This window comes from Hypomesus transpacificus, chromosome 21 (genome assembly GCF_021917145.1).
Source record: "Hypomesus transpacificus isolate Combined female chromosome 21, fHypTra1, whole genome shotgun sequence".
NCBI lineage: Eukaryota > Metazoa > Chordata > Actinopteri > Osmeriformes > Osmeridae > Hypomesus > Hypomesus transpacificus.
The window spans coordinates 10,348,610-10,365,854 of record NC_061080.1 but is presented as its reverse complement, the minus strand read 5'-3'; the positions used below and the strand labels follow the sequence as shown (position 1 = coordinate 10,365,854).

General features: G+C 48.7%; 5 protein-coding genes across 11 annotated transcripts; 4 read left to right on the top strand and 1 right to left on the bottom strand.

The window, feature by feature from the left end:
- Positions 1 to 183: 183 nt before the first annotated feature.
- On the top strand, positions 184 to 3,452 carry LOC124483414 (zinc finger protein 572-like). Of its 2 annotated transcripts, none has more exons than XM_047043862.1 (5): positions 184 to 766; positions 1,401 to 2,189; positions 2,427 to 2,621; positions 2,723 to 3,124; positions 3,282 to 3,452. In XM_047043862.1, the coding sequence occupies exons 2-4, from the start codon at positions 1,517 to 1,519 to the stop codon at positions 3,103 to 3,105; spliced, it is 1,251 nt and encodes a 416-aa protein (XP_046899818.1). In that variant the 5' UTR covers positions 184 to 766; positions 1,401 to 1,516; the 3' UTR covers positions 3,106 to 3,124; positions 3,282 to 3,452. The 2 variants fall into 2 exon arrangements, with proteins under 2 accessions (XP_046899818.1, XP_046899816.1); XM_047043860.1 differs by having other exon boundaries at positions 2,714 to 3,124.
- On the top strand, positions 3,306 to 5,038 carry LOC124483747 (zinc finger protein 436-like). Its single transcript, XM_047044290.1, has 2 exons — positions 3,306 to 4,731; positions 4,833 to 5,038. The coding sequence occupies exons 1-2, from the start codon at positions 3,306 to 3,308 to the stop codon at positions 5,036 to 5,038; spliced, it is 1,632 nt and encodes a 543-aa protein (XP_046900246.1).
- A 353-nt stretch (positions 5,039 to 5,391) lies between these two features.
- On the bottom strand, positions 5,392 to 6,161 carry LOC124483426. Of its 2 annotated transcripts, none has more exons than XM_047043879.1 (2): positions 6,116 to 6,161; positions 5,392 to 6,073 (listed from the first exon to the last, which is right to left on the bottom strand). In XM_047043879.1, the coding sequence occupies exons 1-2, from the start codon at positions 6,136 to 6,138 to the stop codon at positions 5,392 to 5,394; spliced, it is 705 nt and encodes a 234-aa protein (XP_046899835.1). In that variant the 5' UTR covers positions 6,139 to 6,161. The 2 variants fall into 2 exon arrangements, with proteins under 2 accessions (XP_046899835.1, XP_046899836.1); XM_047043880.1 differs by having other exon boundaries at positions 5,392 to 5,590; positions 5,654 to 6,138.
- Positions 6,162 to 6,393: 232 nt separating this feature from the next.
- Positions 6,394 to 13,454, top strand: LOC124483397 (endothelial zinc finger protein induced by tumor necrosis factor alpha-like). Of its 5 annotated transcripts, XM_047043835.1 has the most exons (8): positions 6,394 to 6,408; positions 6,590 to 6,712; positions 7,466 to 7,619; positions 7,739 to 8,065; positions 8,351 to 8,434; positions 10,480 to 10,752; positions 11,772 to 12,014; positions 12,232 to 13,454. In XM_047043835.1, exons 2-8 carry the CDS (start codon positions 6,611 to 6,613, stop codon positions 12,951 to 12,953), a joined length of 1,905 nt encoding a protein of 634 aa, XP_046899791.1. In that variant the 5' UTR covers positions 6,394 to 6,408; positions 6,590 to 6,610; the 3' UTR covers positions 12,954 to 13,454. The 5 variants fall into 5 exon arrangements, with proteins under 5 accessions (XP_046899791.1, XP_046899794.1, XP_046899792.1 ...); XM_047043838.1 differs by lacking the exon at positions 6,394 to 6,408 and having other exon boundaries at positions 6,611 to 6,700; XM_047043836.1 differs by lacking the exon at positions 6,394 to 6,408 and having other exon boundaries at positions 6,611 to 6,712; positions 11,775 to 12,014.
- A 98-nt stretch (positions 13,455 to 13,552) lies between these two features.
- On the top strand, positions 13,553 to 16,802 carry LOC124483404 (zinc finger protein 3-like). The gene is made up of 3 exons (XM_047043847.1): positions 13,553 to 15,166; positions 15,455 to 15,551; positions 15,710 to 16,802. The coding sequence occupies exons 1-3, from the start codon at positions 14,651 to 14,653 to the stop codon at positions 16,729 to 16,731; spliced, it is 1,635 nt and encodes a 544-aa protein (XP_046899803.1). The 5' UTR covers positions 13,553 to 14,650; the 3' UTR covers positions 16,732 to 16,802.
- The last annotated feature ends 443 nt before the right edge of the window (positions 16,803 to 17,245 follow it).

Here is a 17,245-nt window from a genome sequence, read left to right as displayed (position 1 = left end):
TTTGGCTTTCCTCTTTTACGTTTTGTAATACATTTTCGGTCACTTTGTAACCTAGGTGAATGGGGTTTGCCTGTTTACAAGCAGCAAGTAGCAAGTGAACACAAACTCCGCCTCGTCGGGCTGCCCTAGTTTATACATCGCAGTAATACATTGTTCTGTCGTCAGCATCTGCGCATTCAGACAGAAGTAGTGAATTACTTTTCCGTTAGCAGTCGGTGCATACGTACCATTTTATGACCGCGTACTGTCATTTTTATAAAAAAAATATATTAATAGCACGTACATTTATGGATTCCAAGTATGACAATAGACGTTAATCATTCTTGATCAAAGAGTTCTCATCTTACTGTCTGCCATCAACCAGTTTTGTCTACCCAGGTTAGTGAGAAGAATAGAAACAGTAGGATTTTGCTTAGCCAGAGAGGTTTGACACTATTTTATTTTATTGATGTTATTAGACTTAAATGACATATTTGTCAGTTTATGTTCTGCGGATTTTTACTAAAGATTGAACCAGCACCTATGTCACTGGTCAGTTAGACCAACGTTGTTGGCAAGGCTTGTAAACTTGCTAACGCTAGCACTAGTATGTTGCAAACTAGCTGATGTCAGACAATGTTGGATGCAGTTAAACATTTGCATGGAGTAGCTTGCTGGTTTTGTATCCACGTCTCCCTGGTCTTAAATCAGTCGCAGTCGCTATCCGGAATTTAGGGACAGGAGACGGTCACGCTATTGGCTGACAGTCCGTGGGGATTATCATACGGTCTGTGGGAGTGTTCATGTTCTTGTCCTCTAATTGTCTTTATGTTGTGTTCGTGGTTTGATCATTGTTGTGTTAAATGCCTAAGAGTTTAGCCCATTTAATAGGTTGGGGACTGTTAAGTGATGTCACCGTGACCTAGTTGGGAATCTAATTGGATAGAGTTATATTGAAAGTTAATAAGTCTGAATTCCCGGGTCATGTGGTTTATGAGAAAAAGATTTGCTTTGCGAAAAACATTTTGGATTCTGGTGTACTTCTTCATTGTAGTTTGTTTCAATACATATTTATGTGTTGGTTGTTCTGTATGTTCTAAGCAAGGCCGTAATCATAATACATATTGGGGGGGACACATCCCCCCCAATATTCAAATCTGGTCAATGTCCCCAAATTATATCAATATATTGATATAAAAATATTAATGTGCTACGCTACGACAGGCAACCACGCACGCTGTCCGAAATTATTTTAAAAAATCGTCCCCCCCAATGTTGATTCCATGGCTACGGCCTTGGTTCTAAGTATGTTCTATGTAGTGTAGTATGCTGGCATTCGATTAATCTGACTTTCACGTCACATATATACGTACGTGTAGCGCTTTATCACATCTGTTATGCTGTTCTCTGTTGGAATGCAGGAGTACACAGTGGTCTCTGCCCTGAGCCAAACTGGCCTGTAACCACAGCAACCAGAGCTGGGGGTAGATGCCATGCTTTGGAAAACAACAACAAACTGGGGGACATTCTAAGAATCATGGACTCTGGGGAGGAGTGGGAAGACGGCACCTTTAGAGCTGCCAGGCTGGAAGGAGACCAGAGGAGAGACTCAGGAGAGACACCCTGCCGCTGCCCCCCACAGGAAGTGGAAACCCTCACAGGAAGTGGGAAGCGGGTCTCCCAGACAGGAAGTGGGAAGCGGGTCTCCCAGACAGGAAGTGTGGTTGTTACGTGTGGTCGTCGCAGTCGCTGCCAAATTAGGTTGAAACTCCAAAGACTTTGTGTGCAAGACGAAGATACTAAAGATGATCCAACTGAGTCTTGGAACACAGAACACAACGACGAGGACACTAACTGTGCCGTTTTTAAGTGCGATGATGAATTAGAGGTGCTGACTGTTCAAGTAGAACAGGGGGAGGTGCAGGAGAAGAGAGATTCAGAGGACAAACTGCACCATTACGCCAAGTGTGGGAAGACCTTCACTAAGTTGGAGGCTTGGGAGGATCACCAGCAGACTCACACAGGGACCAAGCATTACGGCTGCCCCTACTGCGACAAGGAGTTCTGTAACTCGTCAGACATGAGAAGGCATGAACAAGCGCAACCTGAAGAGGGAGCCCTGTCTATGAAAGCTCAGAGACATTCACAAGTTCCTCCTGGAAAGAACAGTGAGCTGCACGCCTGTGAAGAAGAAGAGGAGCCACGTTTTGGTAAGTACTCTCAGGTCATGAAGGTTTGTTTTAAACAAGACAATTTCTTTTTGGTGTTATTTTGCACCATGCCTGGTAAAATACCCTTATTTCTTGACTCTATTAGAGCTACGCACTTCGGACCCTGTGCGTTATTTGAATGTGGCTTTGGTTTAAAGCGTCTGTTCAATGAATTGTGATTTGATGGTGAATGTGATGTGTCGCTGTGCCTTTAAGTGTTTCCTGTTTCTCACGTAGACAGCGTCTCCCACTTCCTCTCTGAGGTGGAGGGCTGTGGCAGGAAGCAACACCACGGTGCCAGGAAGCCACACCCCTCTTCCAGGAAGCCACACCCCTGTCTAGAGTGTGGAAAGGAGTTTGTGAATCAGAACAAGCTGAAGCGACACCAGATGACGCACTCCGGAGAGAAGCCTCATCGCTGCTCCGTGTGCGGTAAGTGCTTCCTTCAGAAAGGGCAGCTCAAGGTTCACGAGAGGATCCACACTGGAGAGAAACCTTACTCCTGTTCCATCTGCGCTGCCAAGTTTGCTCAGGTGGGGGACTTGAGGAGACACGAGATGAGGCACCTGGGGGAGAGACCGTTCGGCTGCTCCGAGTGTGGCAAACGCTTCATAGAAGCGCGGCTCCTGAAGGCTCACGAGCGCACGCATACTGGGGAGAGACCGTTTGGCTGCACCGTTTGTGGAAGGAGGTTCTCCACCTCGTCCTGCCTCAGGGATCACAAGGTCACCCACACAGGGGAGAACCCGTACTCCTGCTCTGTGTGCGGGAAGGGCTTTGCCACGTCCTCCGGCCACAGGGACCACGAGAGATCGCATGCCGGGGAGAGACCGTACCACTGCGCGGAGTGCGGGAAGAGCTTCTGTCGCCCGGGGCAACTGGTGAAACACCTGAGGAGACACAGGGGTGGAGGTGATGCCCAAAACCCCAGGAAGGTGAGCTGGACTAGATGTATTTATGTTGTCTTGTCATTAAACGCTATGTTGCAGTTTTTTTTACCTTAAAACTTTCAAATATATTATTTATTGTATCTTATGTCACTCAGTGTTGTGACATTGATCTTGGGTGGTCTACCTTCTTCTTCTATCACAGGGTCCTCGAGCCCCCAGACTGGAAATGAAGGCAGAGGAAGACAAGCATAAAGATGATGAGGATGAAGGAGATCTGATCAGCTCAGATTTGGATCTGGTGGAGCTCTTGCATCCCCACAATGACCTCAACACAACACTGGAGATGGAACATGAAGAATTAGTTAAGGACAAAGAAGAGGGGAAGGAGGATGGAGGGGAAACAAATAGCGTTGGGGGATTCATCAATTCTGAAGGAGAGGAGTTGGACATTTACTCTGAGAACCAGCAGGAAAACCAGCCGGAGAACCGGACAGTGAAGAAGTTCCACCGCTGCCTTGAGTGTGGGAGGGAGTGTCCATCCTTCTTCAGACTCCAGATGCACATGAAGACCCACACAGGAGAGAAACCTTACCCCTGCCCTGCATGTGGGAAGCACTTCCGCCAGAAAGAGCACCTGAAAGAACACAAGAAGGTTCACACGGGGGAGAAACCCTACTCCTGTTCAGACTGTGGCGTGAGGTTCAGTCACCAGGGGGCGCTGAGGAGGCACGAGCGCTCACACACAGGAGAGAAACCCCACCCTTGCACTGCATGTGGCAAGAAGTTCACTAGGAGAAGCAGTCTTCGAGAGCATCAGAACACGCACACAGGAGAGAGGCCGCACTGCTGCAGCTTGTGTGGGAACACCTTCTTCAGGCTGTCGGCCCTGCAGAAGCACCAGGTGACTCACACGGGGGAGAAACGCCACATCTGCGACGTGTGCGGCAAAGGCTTCTCCGAGGCTTCCACCCTGCAACGCCACGAGAGGGCTCACACCAGAGAGAAACCCTACCAGTGTGAGGACTGTGGGAGGAGCTTCTCCCAGCTGGGGAGCATGAAGAGACACCAGCAGATCCACTCCAGAGGCAGGCCTGCGTCTGGGCTTGGGCCTGCCATGGTTGATCAACTTGATCCACTTTCTCCAGGAGGTCACGACACTATCAGTTACCATGGTGACCTGAGAGAACAGCCACAGTGTCCTGAAGAGCCTGAGCATGATGAAGAGGAGGAAGAACATGACGAGGCTAAAGAATGGAGTCATTTGTTCAAATCTGGATCATCGTCGGTTGTTTCCAGGTATGTTCACACCTGCCCCTTATGTAGACTCCAGTTCCCCCAGTCCTCCAAACTACACAGACACATGCAGACTCACCCTACTCTCGCCCAATCAGGAAGTGAGCCGCGATGGGAGGGTAGCCATCACCGAGGGGCAGACAGACAAAACCCTGACGCAGAGACTCAACATGTGAGGACCGTTCATCAGCATGGAGACCAGGGGTCAGAAGAAGGCATCAAGACCATCATTCATATCGGGTCTCCAGGGAACGAGGATGAGAAGGAGGAAGAGGAGGGCAGAGAGGAAGGGGAAAATCAATTCGGCAGTTTAATCAACTCTGACGGCGAGGAAGTGGAATGGGACTCAGTTGATCTCAGTGAGTCGGGAAAGTCAATCCGAGTAACGCCCGCATTCAAACACAAACCATCGTGTCCACAGCTACTCTGCCTCTAACCAGTGTTGTGTTTTCCACCGCAGGTCAGAGTGTGAGTTTTTCCACCGCGGTCCGGGAGAACCAGCCTCTCTCCCCCCCGATGCAGCGTCTCAGAAGCAGCCTCCTGCAGCGGACCAGCGGCTCCCACTGCCCCGTGTGCGGGCTGGACTGCAGGAAGCCCTCCACCTTGCAGATCCACCTCAGGATCCACTCAGGGGAGAAGCCCTACCAGTGCACCCTGTGCGGCTAGCAGTTCACACAGAACCGCCACCTCCAGGACCACATGAGGGTCCACACGGGGGAGAAGCCATACCAGTGCTCGGACTGCGGCAAGAGCTTCGGCCACTCGGGGGCCATGAAGAGGCACCGGCTGTTACACACTGAGGAGAAGCCGTACGGGTGCTCCCTGTGTGAGAAGCGCTACAGCCGTCTGGAGCGTCTGAGGGACCACGAGAGGACCCACTCGGGGAACCGCTATGCCTGCCCAGACTGTGGGAACGTGTTCTTCAAGCCGTATAACCTCGGCTCTCACCGGAGATCCCACTTGGAAGAGAACCCTTTCCGTTGCGACGAGTGCGGCAAGGATTTGAGCACGCCGCAGAGCTACTGCAGACACAAGAAGATGCACCGGAGGAAATCTGCCGCCGGGCAAGGGCTGCACGCATATCTGTCTGCCCTCACCGCATAGCTGTCTGCCCTCACCACAGAGCTGTCTGCCCTCACCGCATAGCTGTCTGCCCTCACCACATAGCTGTCTGCCCTCACCGCATAGCTGTCTGCCCTCACCGCATAGCTGTCTGCCCTCACCACATAGCTGTCTGCCCTCACCGCATAGCTTACTGCCCTCACCGCATAGCTGTCTGACCTCACCGCATAGCTGTCTGCCCTCACCGCATAGCTGTCTGCCCTCACCGCATAGCTTACTGCCCTCACCGCATAGCTGTCTGCTATCACCACATAGCTGTCTGCCCTCACCGCATAGCTGTCTGCCATCACCACATAGCTGTCTGCCCTCACCGCATAGCTGTCTGCCCTCACCACATAGCTGTCTGCCCTCACCGCATAGCTTACTGCCCTCACCACATAGCTGTCTGCCCTCACCACATAGCTGTCTGCCCTCACCGCATAGCTGTCTGCCCTCACCGCATAGCTGTCTGCCCTCACCGCATAGCTGTCTGCCCTCACCGCATAGCTGTCTGCCCTCACCGCATAGCTTACTGCCCTCACCGCATAGCTGTCTGCCCTCACCGCATAGCTGTCTGCCCTCACCGCATAGCTGTCTGCCCTCACCGCATAGCTGTCTGCCCTCACCGCATAGCTGTCTGCCCTCACCATGGTGTGAATTGACATGTTTGTCTATTTGTGGTCAGCCTGATGTGAAAATTATTATTACAAATAAAATAATATATGGTTCATCCACCATGTGTCCTCCTCATAGTTTGGGTTTATTTTGTTATTGTAATGCATCACAAAAGGGTTTGTCACCCTACAGATTTAGAGTTGATGGGTAGAGAAATGGGCTCCTGTGATTGGATGTTGAAATAATAACATGGGCTGGTGTGACTAGATGTTGAAGTAACATGGGCATTAACCTGAAGACTATACCCTTCTACCTTAATTGTGAGATGATCGAGGTTGATTTGTGACATTACAGTGGTATTCACTTAAATAAAGGGCAATAAATATATACAGAACAAAGAACTGAATGAATGAATGTCAGACATGAGTCTCGCCTGTGTACTTTTCATATGTATTTTGTCATGGTTCTGCATCAGTCTGATACTTGAACGACTTGTTTTAGCTGCAGCTGGTGGCTAGTACGATGGCGAGGAACTCCACTCCAACTGACTCGGAACTTAACCAGGTTGAAACCCGGAAAGTCAACAGCTGCGCTTGGTCGTCAGGAGCAAACGTAAGCCATTTGGTAATATAACAGTTTCATGCAGACAAATGCAGCTAGCTAGCATACATTTAAACCGTGGCATACACTGTAGACAGTAGCGTTACATACTAAAAAGAGACTAAGGTTTGGGGTCTGTTTCAGCCTAATAATTGATGGAGCCTTTAAAGAATAGACGCGCTTTGGTTTGACGGTCAGCTTGCTGGTGATCTTGTTAGATGCTAGCATGAGCTAGCTAGCCAACTTTTTGTGATTTGTTTAGCTGGTACTAGCACCAGTAGTTGGCTAGCTAGCCTGCTCTGTTATACAAGGTTAGCTAGCTAGCCTGACAGCCTTTGACATCGCTAGTGACGTTAGCCAACTTATTTTTCACAATACACTGAGGAGAATCTGAAAGGAATTGATTCGTTATGTATGAGGTACAATATCGTCTGTGTTCACTAGCTAGTTAAATGTAGCTAGTCTAGGTAGCTAACTAAATGTGACTATATCTAATGGAACGTGTAATATTTTCTACAATGTTTGTGACTTGGTCCTTTGTTTCAAATATAGAGCTAGTATTGCCGTTATGCAAGATGTATTTACATTATCCAAGCTATAAAGAAGGCTATCTGAATGAATGATAGTAGCTAGCAAACTTACTGGACTACTGTATTGGAGAGCTAGCTAGACAAGTTACGTGTACTAAAATGTTTTCTATCTCGTCAAGGGCTTTTGAAGGGTCTTTTTTTCTAACCTAGATAAAACAGCGTGTGTCTAATTCTCTTCATTCAACAGGATTCTCTCCAGGGGGAGCAAGCAGAGACACCAGGTCCTGAGGGTCACCATGGCAACCAGAGACCGTTTTTTTCCCTTGTTGTCCATAACGACCACTGTGGAATTCAGGGGATAAAAGTTGTTGTCAAGGAGGAGGAAGAGGAGGGTGTGAAAGGTAAGGTAAGGTGATGAGTGCATGTTAAACAACAATCTTATTTAATTATAATTTATTTTAATGTGATGATTCTTCATAGCGTGTGTGTTGAGTGTACCATCCCTTTACGCGCACCACAGGTGAGAGTCCCACCAGGGTGGCAGAGGGTCTGAAGATGGCATTGGATGACCACACCTTTAGACTGACTGTCCACACCGAGAACGACCAAGAGGGGGAGGAAGAGGGGGAGGAGAAAGGGGAAGAGGGGATATGTGGCCTGATCAACTCTGATGGTGAAGAGGTGGACTGGAGGCTGACTGACCAGACAGCTGGAGACAACTCCATCGTGGAGGTCAGGGGCGAGGAGGAGCGAGGGGAGGGAGGAGACAGTGAGGAGGAGACCAGGGGAAGAGAGAAGACAAACCTGAAAAGGGAAGAGGAGGTGCTGAGGGTTCCTCCCATCCACGGTAAAGAGAGGCCTTCTACTCTGCAGGATCCATTCCATCACACCAGCTCACAGTCTTCTGATAAAACCTACGTTTATTTGTCAGATGCACAGTGTGCAGAAATACTTTGTAATTAAATGCTTGATTTGCAGCTCCTTCAACAGGGATTAATGTAAATGAAAGTACTCAAACAGTACACTGAGAGACCCCCTCTACCCCCCACCACCACCACCCCCCATTACCCCCACCCCTCAACCTAAACATTGTAATCAAATTTCCCACTTACATTGCCTCTCCCCCCTCCAGGAGGAAAGAGGAGGAGAGGGAGGCCTCCCAAGGCGTCTCCCCCAGATCCGGGACCCGATGCTGGGGAAGACAGTCGGCCCATGGGTGAGTAGAGCCTGGAACTCTTGTCAGGCCATGGAGATGCAGGAGGTGCAGACGGAGCAGCAGCAGCAGGAGGAGAAGGAGGGGGCATGTCCCAGCCCGGCCCCCCTCGGTGCCCCGCTGCCCCCCCGGGCCGCGCCCCCCCCTGGAGGAGCTGTGTTTCTTGTAGTATATATACAGTGCCCTCCAAAAGTATTGGAACAGTGAGGCGAATTCCTTTATTTTTGCTGTAGACTGAAAACATTTGGGCTTGACATCAAATAATGAACGTGAGACCAGAGATCAACGTTTCAGCTTTTATTTCCAGGTATTTACATCAGGATCTGATGCACAACTAAGAAAATATCACATTTTGTTTGAATCCACCCATTTGTCATGTGATCAAAAGTATTGGAACAGATATACTTAAAACATATTTAAGTGAATAAGACTTAATATTTAGTTGCAAATCCTTTGCTTTCAATAACTGCAGCAAGTCTGTGACCCATTGACGTCACCAAACTTTTGCATTCTTCCTTTTTGATGCTTTCCCAGGCTTTCACTGCAGCCTCTTTCAGTTGTTGTTTGTTTTGTGGGGTTCCTCCCTTCAGTCTCCTCTTAAGCAGGTAAAATGCATGCTCTATAGGGTTTAAGTCTGGAGATTGACTTGGCCAGTCTAATACCTTCCATTTCTTGCCCCTGATGAACTCCTTTGTTGTTTTGGCAGTGTGTTTTGGGTCGTTATCTTGCTGCATGATGAAGGCTCTGCCAATCAGTTTGGTTGCATCTTTCCTTAAATTGGCAGACAAAATGTTTCTGTAGACGTCCGAGTTCATTTTGCTGCTGCCATCATGTGTTATATCCTCAATGAAGATTAATGAGCCCGTCCCAGAAGAAGCCATGCAAGCCCAAGCCATGACATTACCTCCACCGTGTTTCACAGATGAGCTTGTGTGTTTGGGATCATGAGCAGTTCCTTTCTTTCTCCAAACTTTAGCCTTTCCATCACTTTGGTAAAAGTTAATCTTTGTCTCATCAGTCCATAAAACTTTGTCCCAGAATTTTTGAGGTTCATCTCTGTACTTTTTGGCAAATTCCAGCCTGGCCTTCCTATTCTTCTTGCTAATGAGTGGTTTGCATCTTCTGGTGTAGCCCTTGTACTTTTGTTCATGAAGTCTTCTGCGAACAGTAGATAGTGATACCTTCACTCCTGCCATCTGGAGGTTGTTGCTGATCTCACTAACAGTTGTTTTAGGGTCTTTCTTTACAGCTCTCACAATGTTTCTGTCATCAACTGCTGATGTTTTCCTTGGTCTACCTGTTCGATGTCTGTTACTTAGTACACCAGTAGTTTTCTTCTTCTTCAGGACATTCCAAATGGTTGTACTGGCTATGGCCAATGTTTCTGCAATGGCTCTGATTGATTTTCCATCTTCTCTAAGACTCACAATTGCTTGTTTTTCACCCAAAGACAGCGCTCTGGTTTTCATGTTGTTTTCACCTCTGAATACAGTCTGCATAGACAAAACCTATCTTACCCAATCTGAACCTGAGTGTAGACATTCAGTGGTATTTATTGATTGAATAATGTATGTAATAGGACACACCTGGGCAACAAAACACACCTGTCAGTCACATGTTCCAATACTTTTGCTCACGTGACAAATGGGTGGGTTCGAACAAAAAGGTGATATTTTCTAATTTGTGCATCAGATCCTGATGTAAATACCTGGAAATAAAAGCTGAAACGTTGATCTCTGGTTTCACATTCATCGTTTGATGTCAAGCCCAAATGTTTTCAGTCTACAGCAAAAATAAAGGAATTGGCCTCACTGTTCCAATACTTTTGGAGGGCACTGTAAGTTAGGAATTTTCTTGTCCTGCAAGAAGCCTAAATAAGAAGATAACCTTAATTGACTTACCTGGTAAAATAAGGTTTCTTGCAAAACACAGTTTTCCGGTTTCCATGCGATCAAAATACAGGCTCAAGTAGTGTTCATAAACCCTAGCTCCTCTCTTCTCTCCTCTCTACCCTCCTCTCCTCCCTCCATCGGCACATCCTCCCACAGGAAGGAGACGCAGTCGGAAGCCTCCAGCAGAAGGAGGGGGCAACCCCCCCACCTCTCCCCCACTCGCAGGGAGCAGGACGCGGCCTCGGCGACGCAGCAGCCAGCTGGGAGGAGCTGGGATGGATGCTGCCTCGCCTGCTGAGGCTGCCTCGCCTGCTGAGGCTGCCTCGCCTGCTGAGGCTGCCTCGCCTGCCTCGCCTGCTGAGTCTGCCTCGCCTGCTGAGGCTCCCTCGTCTGCTGAGGCTGCTTCGCCTGCTGAGACTGCCTCGCCTGGTGAGAACGGCAGGCTTCCTGTCTGAGCCGCGGACAGTTCTAGGTTAATTGATCGAAGTTCAAATTAAAGATTAAACTGTCTGTGTAAAGTCCTTACATTGTCAGTTTAAAGTACTAAATTACTTGGTAGTTCTCTAGAAACCTTCTTCTGAAGTTCTCAAGTTAGATTATAACTAGTGGTGGGCCATTATCGGCGTTAACGTGCTGCGTTAACGTGAGACTCTTATCTGGCAATAAAAAAAATATCGCCGTTAATCTATTCTCTAAATTGGGTTGGGAGCTGGGTCTATACTACGCAAGCTATGATGACTTTCACCTTGATATTTTAGCGCGGATGTATACCTAGCCGAATTGCACTGTAGGGGGCGAGAACGAGTCTTTGAACCTGTGTGAATGCCTTGTGTAAGAAATTACCACATCAAACGTGACGTGCTAACATGGATGCAGCTATGAAGCCGCCGGGTTTGCTTCAGGGAAAATGTATTTTTAAGAAGATTCCCAATGGAAACCTCGACAAGACTAAGGTTGTTTGCACCTTGTGCGATGCGGAATTAGTTTACTGTAGGAGTTCTTCCAGTCTCAAATACCACCTAAACGCAAAGCATCCCTTATCTAATGCAGAAGATGCCGGGCCAAACACTGATGTAGCGCAGGGGAAGAGTCGTCGCCAAACTACGATGTTTGAGTGCAACTGAGCCAAGCCCGTCAGCACAGCTCTATCAGCCAAACTAACTCATCTCCTCGCTCACCTGGCTTGAGAAACCCATTCTCAAAGACTTACTTTTAGTCATTATTTGGGTAGCACACATTCTGAATGCCTTCGGCGTAATTCAAATGAGCCATTTTAATCTAAATTAATCTAAATTAAAAAAAAGATTACAGTGAGATTAATCTACATTAAAAAAATAAATGTATGCCCACCACTTATTATAACCTGCAATGGATCTTATTATTATTATTCTGGTAATAGTCCCTTCAACAAATGGATGACAAACCACTAACTGTCCCTTTAACCCCAGCAGTGAGGAGGCGGGGCAGGAAGAGGACCCTCCCACTTCTTGTCCTCCCTGCCGGCCTGGTGGCGACGCCCAGAGCACGGCTGACGTTCTGCTGCTCCGTGTGTGGTAGGGAGTTCTCCCACGCCTACAAGCTGGAGAGACACGCGCTGATCCACACTGGAGAGACGCCCCACCGCTGCTCTCTCTGTGGAAGGGGCTTCAACCAGAAGGGAAACCTCAAGACGCATCAGAAGGTGCACTCAGGTGAGGGACAGGATCAGACCATTAACTATGAGGGGAGGGGTGTGGCTAAGTGTGATCCCTCACCCCTGAGAAGGGGGACAAAGTGGAGCCTGCTAGTCATAAACAGGCTATCCCAAAACATTTGACATTAGCCTATACAGTTAGCTTGTGGGTCCGAAGCCATGATCTCTTGCTCTCAACCCCGCCCCCAACCCCCTCTCTCTCTCTCCCTCTGCAGGAGGGAAACCCAGTGTGGACTGTCCTGGGGAGCCAGACCTCCTGCCGGAGGTGCAGATGGAGCAGCAGGAGGAGAAAGAGGGGGCATGTCCCAACCCGGCCCCCCTCGGTGCCCCGCTGCCCCCCCGGGCCGCGCCCCCCCTGGAGGAGCTGTGTTTCTGCCGGCAGTGTGGCACCCAGTTCAGCCAGAGGCGACAGCTTGAGGAGCACATGCACGGCCACGTCCGAGAGAAGCCCTACTCCTGCCCCGACTGCGGCAAGAGGTTCATCAACGAGAGCTACGTCCAAATCCACCAGCGGATCCACACGGGGGAGAGACCGTTCCGCTGCCCCGAGTGCGACAAGACGTACTACACGGCGTCCGCCCTGCGGCTGCACAGCATGAAGCACTCGGACGTCCGGCCGTTCGGCTGCCCCGTGTGCGAGAGGCGTTTCCGCGTGCAGTCCTACCTGGCGGCCCACCTCCTCACCCACACCAGGGACCGGCCGCACCTGTGCTCCGTGTGCGGGAAGAGCTACGCTCGGGCGGAGGAGCTGAAGGTGCACCACCGGCTGCACACCGGGGAAAAACCCTACCGGTGCAGCGACTGCGGGAAGAGCTTCATCTACCGGCAGGGGCTGAGGCAGCACCAGCGCACCCACGGGGGGAGGCGCATGGGCCCCACGCGGCAACTGGGCCGGCCCAGGCAGAGCCACCAGGAGGAGGGGAGGCTGCTGTGCTGAGCTGCGGGGAGGACCAGGAGAAGATGTCAGCCTGTCGCTCAGATCTTTCTGTGTGGAGCGACGACAGGGGCTTGAAGAAGCCAGGTTTTTTCCTTTTGTGGAAAGCGTATGTGTGTGTGAGAGAGATATTGCTTCCTCTGACTCATCACAACACAGCTTTGCTGACATACTTGCTGCTAGGGACCTTGAGTCTTGGACCTGTGTCTCAGTATAGTTCGGTTTTACTGAACAGTTGTCAGGATTTCCTTAGTCTGATGGACAAACAAAAAATGACCTAAGAAAGTGATGACTACAACAAATCTCCAAGTTTGGCGACAGACCTAACTGTTTTTATGTTTTTTAAGGTGTGTCCATGTTGTTTACAGGTTATAGTTCTCCACAACACAGTGCCTTGAAATCCTACATGAGATACACAATCTTCACCCACTGATAACCAGCGTACCACCACCCATGCACAGATACTAATGTGATAATTCAAATAAAAGAAAATATATAACGTCCTCTCTTTTACATCCGGTGCCATTGTTAACTCCCATTTCTAATGGTCAGGACCGTTTACAGAAAAGATAGTGACCCAGAAATAGCACAAGTGTAACTAATATCAAGTTGTTAGGTTAAATTATAACCATCATGAGTGTCTAAAGAAATCAAGGGTCTATTTATCACGTTTAATAACCATAAACTCTGCTCTTATTTGTGGGTTTAATCCGCGTGTGGCAGAGACTACATTGAGACGCTGACATAATTCACCACATGACCGTTGCGTTTCCTGGGAAGGTTCATCACGTCTATGACGTATTTGACTGACGCGTTATTTATGCGTCAGTTATTCAGGTTTACAGTTGAAATAGAAATAAAAGACACGTGTTTGTTTTCAGTTCATAGAATCTGTCTCACAGTTTCATTTGTCCTACAAACAGCTCTTTTTATACAAAGCAACATATAGAAAGTGATTTGAACCTGCAACCACTTGATCTGCTGTCAACAGTCTTACCGCTGTCTCCCATGCAAATCCCAACTCTTTAGCACGCGAAAGGGTCACTCGGTATGGACGGGGTGAGCGGTATTAGTCAGACGTTGGTAGGCTAGCTAGAATTATGTGAATGTTGACTGTTGTAGCAGCTGGGAAGTGCTGCTTGCAGTGATAGCCTGCAAGCTACAGCTAGGGAAGTACATAATAGCCATGTTTGAGCTAGATGGGTAAACGTTTTACCGTAATACTAGGGTGACCAGATTTGAGTTTGTGAAAAAGAGGAGACTTCGTTGCGTCGGAGGGGGTCGTGTATTGCATGCCGCACTATCTGGTCAATATGACAGTTCTCTCTACAGTCAGAGCTCGCTCAAGAAGGTGTAACGTAATGGAGATACCCTTTCCAAAACTTGTAAGGGCGTAATAGTTGTGAAAGCTTAGGTCACGAAAAGAGGACATGTCCGGGTAAAAGAGGACGTCTGGTCACCCTAGGTAAAACTAGACAACGTTAGTAGGTAGTAGTAGATGTTGTGGTAATTTCAACTCTGTATCTAGTTGCAGATACAGTGTTGCTATTTAGGTCAGATATGTACCGTTTTGGTCCCAATACAAGACGTGGCTTTCTTCCTATAATTCTGAAACAGTGGGTTCGTCTCATATTTGCTCCTTAGACTGATGACGCCAAGTACCGGTATTTACATAGCGTACAGTGCCATCGGCCTGAAAGATGGAAAGACACAGCAGTGATCGTCTTGAACACAGCAGTGATCGTCTTGAACACAGTGTCTCAAAAGTAGGTCAGGTTAACCAACAACCGAGGAGGAGTTATGACGCAAGTTTTAAGATCGTGGTGATTAATGCAGCGGAGTCATCCGACAATTCTCGAGCAGCTAAGGAACATGGTGTCACGGAATGTAATGTTCGAAGATGGCGAACCCAAAAAGACCGTCTTAAAAATGCGAACAGTCAGAGAAAATCTGACCGCGGTCCTCAGAGCGGCCGCTTCCAAGAGATTGACAGGCGAGTGTGCGACTACCTAACTGAAAAACAGGATGATGGAATGCCAATTACCAGAGCCGTCATTCAACTGAAGGCTTTGGAAATAGCCAAAGAGCTAAACATACCGACCACCGATTTCAACGCAAGCTATGGCTGGTGTAGAAGAATGATTCAGCGTAATGGACTTGCACAACAACTAGGACCAAGTTTGCATTCAGACTCCAGAGAGAAGCTACAAGTGCCGGTATTTATTATTGAAAACGTTATTTTCTTCTTCAAAAACTGTTTTCCCACAAAAAAAGTATTAAAAAGGGTGGAGTCGTCTTGTATTCAGGATTGTCTTGAATTTGGACCAATATGCATTGATAGTGGAAATGTAATGTCGACATTGGACATTCACATCCTGGGCTGGCTACTGTTAGCATACTTAGCCCAGGTTCTGTCGATGTGTGCAGTATATCATTAAGGTGAGTGTTGTGTTTAGATATGAATTGTTGAATTAAGACTTAACGATGTCTCCCTTGGTAACCAGGGAATTCTGAAAGACCATGCCTGTCCAATCCCTGAGCTGGTGGTGAAGGTGAAAGAGGAGGATGAAGAGCATGGTGTCGCTATGGTGAATTCAATCGGTGGGTTTACTGGTTTCTACTGCCCTCATATCATCTTTGAGCCAGATTTAAGCATAACATCTAAAAGAGTAACTTTGACATTCCAGCTCCTTCAGAAACGTCCTCTGTGGTTTCTGAGTGAACTGGTTTCAACCCAGCTCGTCTTCTCTTCCTTTTAGGAGAAACTGCCAGTGAATGTTTTGATAGTAAGGAGGATCTGTTTACATCAGTAGCCCCAAGGCAGCCTCACCACAGCAACCAGGGAACTCCGCAAAACTCCTCATCGCCCCTGCTCTTGGAGGTGAAGGTGAAAGAGGAGGATGGGGATGAAGAGTATGGTGCGTTCATCTCCCCAGGGGGTGAGGACGCTCCTCCTGTGGGGGCTGAACTCCAAGCGGAGAAACCCCACCTCTGCTCCGTCTGTGGGAAGCGGTTCGTCACAAAGCGCTCCATGACCGACCACATGCGACTTCACACGGGGGAGAAACCGTACGCCTGTGCCGTGTGCGGGAAGGCATACCACCTCTCCAGCACCCTCCGGAAACACTCGCTGGCTACGAAACACGAGCAGGACCCCAAACCACCGAAGAAAAAAACCGGGCAGCACGTGTGTGGGATCTGCGGCAGAGACTGCCATAAGCTCTCCGCTTTCCAGATCCACATGAGGGTCCATTCCGGAGAGAAACCCTACAGGTGCAAACTGTGCGGGAAGGCCTTCAGTCAGAGGGGCCATCTGAACGACCACCAGAAGGTTCATTCTCGAGAGAGACCGTACCACTGCTCCATCTGCGGAAAGAACTTCTCGTACTCCGGGGCGCTAAAGAGGCACGTCTTTATGCACTCTGGCTTGAAGCCGTTCTCCTGTTCTGAGTGCGGGCGCAGCTTCGCGCAGCGAAGCAACCTGAGGGAGCACATGCTGAATCACTCAGGGGAGCGGCCGCACGGCTGCCAGCAGTGTGGCAAGACGTTCGCCCGACCCTCTAACCTCAGGCTGCACGTCAAGACCCACAGGCAGAGGCGCTACTGCTGCGGCGTGTGTGGGAAGGGTTTCTCACGCATCTTCGCCCTCCACCGACACCAGGACAGGGTGCACGGGGAGGAGCCGGGGGACGGGCCGGGGGAGGGGCTGGGGGAGGGGCCGGGGGAGGGGCCCGGGCAGGGGCCGACACCAGAGGCCGGCGCTGCAGATGCTGTTGACTAGGGTTTTTTCTGTTAGCTGAGAATGCGGTGTTGCTAGGGTGATTTCTTAGCACCTAGAAAATTCCCTATAAATAAGTAAATCATAGAAACAGTTGCAGTTGATATGATCAATCCTCAGTTTTCAAACAACTCTGTCCCACCTGCCTTTGAAAAACAACCGGCACCCCCAATGCAGTGTAATTTGCCACAATCCTTGTAATAATAAAAATACAATATTGATTTATTAATAATTTTCTATTTTTGTTATGATCCAAATCACAATATTGCCTCATGGATTGTTGAGGGGGGGGGGTTGCAGATGTCTTGGCTGTACTAATTAAATCTGCCTTCTTCCTCTATGTACCCACTATCCGAGATTAATGGATTATTATTGATGATCTGCATCTTGATGATGAAATATGGCTCTTGACATTTATAATAAATACAGATAATTCAGAAAATGTCTTGTGTCTTTGGTGTGAAGGATCTTGGTCCTTATTTTAAGGGACCAAACGAAAGGTGTCTTCCGTTTATTT

What these genes read in the sequence shown, in the direction of transcription:
- LOC124483414 (XM_047043860.1), top strand. Translation starts at nt 1,517, where the DNA reads ATGGACTCTGGGGAGGAGTGGGAAGACGGCACCTTTAGAGCTGCCAGG. An exon ending in AGAAGAGGAGCCACGTTTTG is followed by an intron (nt 2,190 to 2,426) that starts GTAAGTACTCTC and finishes TTTCTCACGTAG; the next exon opens with ACAGCGTCTCCCACTTCCTC. An exon ending in TCATCGCTGCTCCGTGTGCG is followed by an intron (nt 2,622 to 2,713) that starts GTAAGTGCTTCC and finishes TGCGCTGCCAAG; the next exon opens with TTTGCTCAGGTGGGGGACTT.
- LOC124483404 (XM_047043847.1), top strand. Translation starts at nt 14,651, where the DNA reads ATGGAAAGACACAGCAGTGATCGTCTTGAACACAGCAGTGATCGTCTT. An exon ending in GAGAGAAGCTACAAGTGCCG is followed by an intron (nt 15,167 to 15,454) that starts GTATTTATTATT and finishes CTTGGTAACCAG; the next exon opens with GGAATTCTGAAAGACCATGC. An exon ending in CGCTATGGTGAATTCAATCG is followed by an intron (nt 15,552 to 15,709) that starts GTGGGTTTACTG and finishes TCTTCCTTTTAG; the next exon opens with GAGAAACTGCCAGTGAATGT.
- LOC124483747 (XM_047044290.1), top strand. Translation starts at nt 3,306, where the DNA reads ATGAAGGCAGAGGAAGACAAGCATAAAGATGATGAGGATGAAGGAGAT. An exon ending in ATGGGACTCAGTTGATCTCA is followed by an intron (nt 4,732 to 4,832) that starts GTGAGTCGGGAA and finishes TTTCCACCGCAG; the next exon opens with GTCAGAGTGTGAGTTTTTCC.
- LOC124483426 (XM_047043879.1), bottom strand. Translation starts at nt 6,138, where the DNA reads ATGTCAATTCACACCATGGTGAG. An exon ending in TCAATTCACACCATGGTGAG is followed by an intron (nt 6,074 to 6,115) that starts GGCAGACAGCTA and finishes CTATGCGGTGAG; the next exon opens with GGCAGACAGCTATGCGGTGA.
- LOC124483397 (XM_047043835.1), top strand. Translation starts at nt 6,611, where the DNA reads ATGGCGAGGAACTCCACTCCAACTGACTCGGAACTTAACCAGGTTGAA. An exon ending in GGAAGACAGTCGGCCCATGG is followed by an intron (nt 8,435 to 10,479) that starts GTGAGTAGAGCC and finishes ATCCTCCCACAG; the next exon opens with GAAGGAGACGCAGTCGGAAG. An exon ending in GCATCAGAAGGTGCACTCAG is followed by an intron (nt 12,015 to 12,231) that starts GTGAGGGACAGG and finishes CTCCCTCTGCAG; the next exon opens with GAGGGAAACCCAGTGTGGAC.